This window comes from Austrofundulus limnaeus, unplaced genomic scaffold (assembly GCF_001266775.1).
Source record: "Austrofundulus limnaeus strain Quisiro unplaced genomic scaffold, Austrofundulus_limnaeus-1.0 Scaffold96, whole genome shotgun sequence".
NCBI classification, from domain to species: domain Eukaryota; kingdom Metazoa; phylum Chordata; class Actinopteri; order Cyprinodontiformes; family Rivulidae; genus Austrofundulus; species Austrofundulus limnaeus.
Window position 1 is genome coordinate 269,851 of NW_013952498.1, and position 8,679 is coordinate 278,529.

At 37.7% G+C, this 8,679-nt stretch overlaps 1 protein-coding gene across 2 annotated transcripts in view; it reads right to left on the reverse strand.

Moving 5' to 3' along the window:
* Positions 1-1,460: 1,460 nt before the first annotated feature.
* Positions 1,461-8,679, reverse strand: part of card11 (caspase recruitment domain family, member 11) — a 32,483-nt gene continuing 25,264 nt past the window's right edge. Inside the window, exons 20-25 of one of the 2 annotated variants that reach the window (XM_014012863.1) lie at positions 8,254-8,349; positions 8,038-8,155; positions 6,412-6,594; positions 3,930-4,051; positions 2,286-2,401; positions 1,461-1,875 (exon numbers count right to left, since the gene is read on the reverse strand). In XM_014012863.1, the coding sequence (XP_013868317.1) occupies positions 1,671-1,875; positions 2,286-2,401; positions 3,930-4,051; positions 6,412-6,594; positions 8,038-8,155; positions 8,254-8,349 (840 nt within the window). In that variant the 3' untranslated portion in view covers positions 1,461-1,670. The remainder of the gene's footprint in view (positions 1,876-2,285; positions 2,402-3,929; positions 4,052-6,411; positions 6,595-8,037; positions 8,156-8,253; positions 8,350-8,679) is intronic. The other variant, XM_014012864.1, reaches the window with a different exon arrangement.

Consider the following 8,679-nt stretch of genomic DNA (forward strand, 5'->3'; position numbering starts at 1 on the left):
AATCTAATCTAATCTAATCTAATCTAATCTAATCTAATCTAATCTAATCTAATCTAATCTAATCTAATCTAATCTAATCTAATAAAATATTATTGTACTAACCCTAACCCTGGTTTTGGAGGACTGAACCAGTTAATGGACCATGCATAAATTCTGATGCCGAACATCAGAATTCACTTTTCTAATCCTAACCCAGCCTGTGCCTTCTGGGGAGGACCCCTTGTCTGCTCTGACTCCCCATACCCCAATAAGGAAAATAAAATTATCTAACCCCCACCCATGACTATTCTAAAGTTAACCCCTAAGACCCCAGACCTAAGGTTAAAATCCTTAAAAAAAACTGTAAAGGACAGAAAAAGACTCAAAGAAGTAAGGACAAACACTAGAATGTTGGATAATGAATGAGGAGGGCCTAATCTAAATTAACTGGAAAGGACAAAGGGGGTGCCAATAAACTTTATTAAGGAACGTTGAACGAAAAAAATGTGGGTGGTGACAAACTATATAACGGCCGAGCCAAGCTGATCCGGCAATCAGTGTGCTCCAGACCTGAAGAAGACCAAGTAGAGTCGAAACGTTGTCGATGGAGCACACCAAGAGCTAAGAAGTTAAGAGAAAAATACTAACAACAAGTAAAACAGAAGCACACAAATAAGCTAAGTAACACGAATTTTATGGAAAGAGAGGGAAAGATGGAAAGAACTTACCTTACACAAACAACCGGAGACCTGTAAAACTAAAAACATAAAAAAATACTTACCTGAGATTGAAAGGAGACCTGAAACTTACATTGGACAAACAACCGAAGTCCGGAAAAAACACAGACAAGCATACTGACATGACATTTAAAAACTAAAAAACATTTGAAAAAAACACTCTGATCTAAGCCCCAACAGGTGGACTGGGTTGGGGGAGACGGATTTTGGACTTGGAGGACTGAACCAGTTAATGGACCGTGCATAAATACTTTTCTAATCCTATATATTATTATATTTATTCTTGTAGTCTGGCCTTAGCATTAACATTAATGCTAAAGCTAATGATTTTGCTAATGCTAACACTAATGCTAAAGATAAAACTATTGTTAATGCTAACCCTTACACTCGTACTAACGATATATTTTTTGCCATAATTATTATAAAACAAACACAATAGTCATAAATTAATGAAAATACATTAATGGTTGGTTAGGTTTTTATAGTCTTGTATTTGTGACTATTAARGTTTGAACGGTTCACTCAGCAATAGTTGGGGGTCAGAAGTCTGTGATGTTGTTATTCTGTGGTACACAACRGGAACAAATTAAACAACAGGTGTTTATTGGGACTGAAATATTGTAGAAAGCCACCAGAGAGCGCTTRAACCTTTTTTTCACATCTAACAGGAACCGAAAAAACATGTTAGCAAAGTTAACGCCTTTTCCTTCCTGCATGCAGTGTTTTTAGACAAAGAAAAGATCATTTTAGACAGTATCATTCTGTTTATTTTTTTTTAATTAAAGGCACACTCAAACAAATACATGATGCTTGCCCGAGTCAAAGATTTCCATTGTCCACAAATGCATTTATGAATCAGACAATAAATATAAAATGAAAGTTAGTTGTACAAAAAACGTGTGGTTTTGCTGTATTTAGCTACACATGTGTGTCATAGTGCAGACTGTTGTGGGTCTACAGGAGGTCCTGCTCAACCCAAACGGTCTTCCTCTGCTCATCCAGTATTCTGTCTTTGATGACCCTGATCAGGTCTTCCGTCCCTGTCCAGGACTCGGGCTCCAGGGTGGTGTAAAGACATGGGATGCCCTCCAGCTCCTTCTCTTTGGCACGACACAACTTCACAAACTCCTCCTCTGACTCCACACGCAGAGGCAACTTCCTGTGTGGACAGGAAACAGGAAGGAAGCGAGCGCCGTGGTGAGTGCGGTAGCCCAMTGTGTGTGATGTGATTGTGTAGTTGCTGTGCAACGGCAGTTTAACTACTTTATTGCAGTACATCACTGATTTCACTGGATTAAGAATTATTAGATTTGAGTCAGAAAATCAAAAGAATACATCTTTGATAGGTTTTGTGAAAATAAAAGAAACATACATTTTAATCTACCTAAACTTCTGTCTTAAATTCAAAGACCAGAACAAACTGGTCACTTGGACGCCTTTATGTTTGTCTCCTGGAGACATAACATCACACGAGAACTGACGTGTGTCTGGAATTTAAAAAAAGTGTGGTTTGCAGTTTTGTGGTTTCAGTAAACGGGCAGACCCGTGGCACGAACCGAGTACAGTTACCTTAACTTCTTGACATTTTTGTCACAGATCTTGACGTGAATGATGATGGGGTAGATATCTCTCCGCAGAAGGTCCTTGACGCAGCTCAGCTCAGCCTCCAGCAGGCAGTGTTTCCCCTGGTGATGGGGCAGAATGACAGCTGTGTTTAAAGTCAACACGAAACAAACTCACGCTGCACATTTTAGATAAATTTGGRGTCTATTGTCTGTTTGATAACCCAGTGGAAGCCGGGAGGTACAGACTTTACATGTAGTGTTTCTTTTTTATTTTACAGGAAGGGCACTCAGAAAGCACTGCAGAAACAGTTTTTCACTCTAGCTGACACTGGCTTCTGATGGGACACCGTATGGTTGGTGCCTGTGAGACACTTACTGAGAAATTATGTCCCTTCCTGTTGTATTCTCTGCTGGTTTCAATTGACTAGGTAGGAAGAAGATACACTTTAAATACTTCTGGTAACTAGTTAGTGGGAACAGATTTTTATTGATCAGTAAAACTTTCACTTAAGCTTTTTTAAAAGCCTCAACAGTACATGGACTAGAGTATGCATGGGCAAAATGTGGTTTGAGGCAGAAGTAGCCCCTGGACTTAATAAATGTAAACCTCAAATTAAGCGTGAAACATAGTATAAAAAAAGAGGAATCCAGATTATCAAAGAACTGTAAAGATCAAACTAGAATAGTTTCTAGAGAAACTATGAAAGGAAACTATGAAAGTCACATGACCCAGAGGGTTAGTTAAGGCCAGCTGAGAGTTGAGATAATTTTTTTGAATGAGGTTTTTGCCATGGTAGCTCAAAATGCCAATAAACTTAACGCCACACGTCACGAGACAGAGCCACACGTTTTGATATAACATTTGTGTGGGTACACTTTGCCATTCGGGCCGCATTAAAGTTGACGGAAGAATAAAAAAATAGTTAAGAATAGTTAAGAAACCTTAAGAGGTGTGAAATAAAGGGGACCACCATTCAATTGAAGGAGGCAGAGGAATGCTTTGCCTTCATTTGTTTGTAACTGCAGGCCCTAACTAGCATTATTTAAAAGAATGTATATTTCCTAAGGCTTTTCATGTGAAGGTTTTAAACAAAAACCTCCCCCCATCTGTTAGCTCCTTAGAATATGCTATGGGGATGATTCTCAACTACTGTCATATCATATGTTAGCTTAATATCTGTAAAAAAACGACAACCATTTTTATCTTTGCTAGAAAAGGTGGCCATCTTGAATCAAGATATATCGTACGTATATCCAAGGATTACTTTTTGAGAGGTTCATTAAAATTTGTTTTGTAGTTCATGGGATATTTTGCTAACAGGCAAACAAACACACACAATGTTTTTATTGCTTGCCAATAAAATATAGYTGTCTATACAGGTAATACATATAGAAAATGTGCATTTTTAGTGTTTTAATCAACAAAACATAACAATGGAACATAAAAATGTTTAATTGTAATCAGAAAAATCTTTTCTATAGAGTGAATCTCCTTTGTAAGAAAAAATAAATGGTTTCAAAGTTACACACAAAAGGTATTTTTTGACTCAAATAGAGTTTGCACTTGGTAGTTGATAAAAACTTGTGAAAAAAAAAGAACCTCTCCATAACCTGGCAGGTGGAGGTCATAAATGCAGGTGAAACTCACCTTGGCAGCGACAGCCTCAATGTTTTCCTGGGTGATGCATTCAAATGTGGCCTGTTTCTCTTTGTAGTGAATGAAGTGCTCCATGTTCTGTTTCAGATGAAACTCCTCTTTGGACAGGGTATCTGGAGAACAAAACCAACTGTCTTCACCAACATTTTCACAGTGAGTCAACATATTCAAATAACAAGGTAGTGTCTGAAATATCTGTGTCACTGTCGTCTCAGACTGTTTATCAACTAGGCCATCTCTCAGTCTGCATTCACTGTCTTTCTAGTTACACTTTTGAACATTTACACCACATTACAGAACATCCAACTCCAGTTCCCATCATGGATTAATTTTCTCTAACCATTACCCTCTTAACCTTTTCTCCAGATCCTTAAAATGACAAGGTGGACCCATTTTTTATACAAAGTTTTTTAAAAAGGGACATTTGAACTTCATGTTGGGAGCTCCTTCAGTTCAATCATCCCAAAGCAACTTACAGTGATGGACTCTGACTTTAAACCTCATTCTCTAACTGGATTTTGGACTTCCTGTCAGAAAGACACCAGATCGTCCCTCTTTTTGTCACACCTTATAATCCTATGCTTACAGGAGTCCATCAAGGATGTGTACTCAGTCCTTTGTTCTTCACAGCTGATATTTGAGAGTTCTGAACATATTGTTTCAGAGGGTCAACTGGACAAAGATATGAATTGTTCACATCATCAAGGATCTCTCCTCTCCATGCTTCAGAAGATTGACAAGAGCAAAGCCATATTGGAAGAGGTGGGCTCTCAATGTAAACTATTTTCCCCAGGGTTTGATCTTAGGTCCCCTGCTTTTTTCTCTTTACCTCCTTTCTTTGGGTTCTTTACTCAGGAAGCATAGGATCTTTTTCATTGTTATGCACCCCATTTATCTGAGCTGATTCACCCACACTCTKCTGCTCGGTGCCTCAGGTCAGCTGATCAGCTGTTCCTGGAGGTGGCGAGGTCCAAACGTAAGCTGAGAGGAGAGCTTTTTGTGTTGCTGCTCCAAGATTATGGAACAATCTTCTACTTTTTCTCAGACAAGCCCGTTCACCGTCTACTTTTAAAACTCTTCTAAAAACACATGTCTACTCCCTGGCTTTTGGCACAGCCTGAGACTTGTCTTTAGTTTTATTCTTATTTTTACTGGGTTTTTTTGTTTTGTTTTTGTTTATTTTTTAGTCTTTGTTTTGTGTTTTTCATGTTTTGATTTTAAATGTACAGCATTTTGTTGCAGCTGTGGTTGTTCAAAGTGCTTTATAAATGTAGTAGTAGTAGTAGTAGTAGTAGTAGTAGTAGTAGTAGTAGTAGTAGTATTTATTATGGTTATAGATTTCTAGAATTGCATAAAAAATTTAAAATTTTAAGTTTTTCATGGGTTAGCTTCTGCTTATTAGAAACATTATTCATTGCAGATGTGTGTACCTTTTCCTAATAGTATTTACTGACAAACATTTCTATCAAATCAAAATATTGGTTGTCAGTAAGAAGCTGAGTTTCACTGATGTACTGAAATACACATATCACTGTTACCATGTTCAGCTTCACCAGCTAACAAAACTGTTTGTTGAGTTGTCCTTGCCCCCAAACAATATAATATGTCTTCTCTCTCCAACCATGAAAAGTCACATTATAACGCCTCTATTCAATATACATCATTGAGCCTAGCCACCAGCGCTAGTTTTTGACACCCCTGACACCTCACAGATCATTTTCATAGATAAATGCTAATAAACAAACATCCTCCCAGTGTTGTAAGAGATCGTTGTCATCCTGCCCTCAAGCTTTTTGACCTCCTGACATCTGGAAAGCAATATTGTACACGGTAAAAAAAAGAAGCCAGAATGTGTAACAGCTTATTTCATCAGGCTGCTAATTCTGTGTGCTCTATGCAGTTTTTTATAAACACCATAGTGTGTCACATTTGTTGATATATTATGATGTTTGTTTGTTTTTCCTCATCTTCCTTGTGTGGTTTTTAGTTTTTCTCTTAAGGGTTGCGCCTCCTATGATGTCTTCATGATGATGATCCTTGCTCTGTGCAGGGTCTGCGGCTGCATGACGCAGAGCACCTGTTCTCCTACGTTTGTTATGTTCTGTCTTCTTGTGAATGGGTGTTCTGAACTACAATTTCATTATACTCTGTACAATGACAATAAAGGTCTATTTTTTTCTCTTATCTTATATTCTGCACCAACACTCTCCAAACACTGTTGAATATCAGGAGATTTTAAATAAACACAGCTTGTTTCTTTACTACAACAATCTTTCATGGTAATAAACCTAACACCATTGGAAAGCCTGTTTATTTGTAAATGGTGCCATATTTATTAGGAAAAGGCATTTGTGGGTAGAGCAGGAGAGTTGAAGTTGCACACATGAAAAATTTGCCAAATCTTTTCTGCCAAATAGCCTACACAATTTACACACAAACACAAAACACTTGTCACTTTTCATCTTCCACCAACCTGGTTTGCAGATGTTGAAGTCCATTGCTGCGCCCATGTTCAGGATCTTCTGGATAATGGTTTTGGCCAAAGCGGTAGGCGTGAACAGAACCGGTCTTCGTCTCTGGGTCCGCTGAGGGGTAACAGGACTGTATGGGATCAGGTTCAAACCTCTGCTCAGATCATTGTCCTGGTCAGCATTGTCTYTACAAACAGAAAACAAATTACAGAAAGAGGATCACAGTTATGCAGACCCACTGTCTCAAAGARAAGCTGCTTAAAACTGCTCCATTGGAATACCCTTTTTTGTAAATTGTAGGATATTTGTCCTTATTTAACATTAGAAACAGTTTTAAAAAACACAATTTTTAAAAAACACAGGCTCTACAGAGCTTATTTCTCACTTCCTAAAACTCCTTTAAAGACTGTCTACCTTTTAGTCCTCGTCTACTAAGGATCTATGTGTTGCAACATGTTTTTACAAAATGTTCCGTTATTATTTAAAGACTATGTTCAACTTCTCTGTTCCTTGTTTCGTTTTTATAACAACCCACAGATTTACAGTTTGGGTCAAATCAGGTGACATATCATTTAGTTTTCACTATTTAGGAAGGATTTTTTTTCTGACAATATCTATAAATATTTCATCATCCTACAACACTTCAGCCCATATTGTCTCTGAGAAAGGAGAATGGAAATTCAGGAGAATAGAAAATGTGGCTTTAATTTTTGACACTACAGCTATACACCACTTTTCCTGCTGAGGTTTGATGTTCTCAGCTATTTCCTGTTTCTTCTTGGTGGTGGCTCTATATTTTTTAATTAATTTAATTTAATATCAGGTTTGATCTCKGGTGCGTTCAGCATGAGTTCAGTTTTAAAGCTATTGTTCATAAGTGAAAAGGCCCTCTTTAGTTCCCAAAACCTTCAGATTAATACTAACTGAGATTCTTAATAGATTGTAGAATATTTATTGAATCTTTTCTCAAATATTTTGCTCATAAATGAATTCGCAGAAATTTACCTCCTCCCAGCTTGACACTTTTCAGCTCCTCTGACGCCATTTTACTCCAGCTCTCACTTTTTAACGTCACAGTTTGTGCTCCTTTCATCATTTTTTTCATTTAATCCTCTTGACTTCAGACCCTTCGACTCAACTCTGCAAGGCATTGAGTCTCGAACCAACGGCTGGGCTAAATTCAGCTCTTCTGACATGTCGGCTGCTTTCAGACATCAAGAGACTTTTCACCTGCTTTCATCTTCAGCACTCAATCCACTTACACTCCACGCCAAGCTCAGCTTTTATTTTCTGTTTGCTGTTTACTTCAGCTACTTTCAAGGCTCAGAATTCAACAGACATTCTGTTTGAGTTTCTACACCCCCGGCAGCACTTCCTCTTCCTTTTTTTTCTTTTATGTATTATCTAACCCATAAGTTACCTTCTGAGAGATCTGTGACAAAAACCTCACACACAGATCAACGCTCAAACATCTTTTAGTGGTTACAGCTTCTAACTCCACTTTTTAGTATCTAATCTTCCACTGCTGCTGCTTTTAATAAAACTGTTGCATTGAATGTGAATTTTTCAGAGCTGTGTGTCCATCTGCTTTGTGTTGTTGTTTTTTTTATACAACATTTAAAGCCCACCTTCTTGTTTCAGCATCTCAAAGCTTTGTCTCGGTAGTGTTGTGCTGCCAGAGTTGATGATTCTCACTCGTTCGTTGCTGTTCATTCGCTTGTACTTGATATCCACCCTGCTGACAAACTGCAACACCAACAAAAATAGAGAAGTGTTCATTTTTGTCACTTTTATTTTAGAAAAAAGTGGTATTTTCTCTGAACAGACGCTTTGCTCTTAGTTACCTGCAATATCTGACTAAGGAAGATGCTAGCTCTGGACAGACGTGGACTTGCTTTGGGATCGGGAGAGAAGCCAGTTTCTTCTGGCTGTAAATTGTTCTAAACGTGCACGAACAAAAGATCAGTTAAATGTCTATAAACTTAGGGCTTCAACAGTTAATTAAAGTACCAACAAGATTTAGCAAGACATGCAATTCCATTTTGGATCTTATTTTCACAAATCAATCCTCCATATATGGCATATCTGGAGTTATAAATACTTCAYTCTCGGATCATTCACTTATTTATGTCATTAGAAAAAACCTTAAGAAACCTACAGGTCATGTGCATAACTTCATTAAAAGGATTCCAAAATCAAAGTTACCCATGTTTCATGCTGAGATTGAGAATACTAACTGGAATGAGGGTATTTCTCTGTCAAATCCAAAT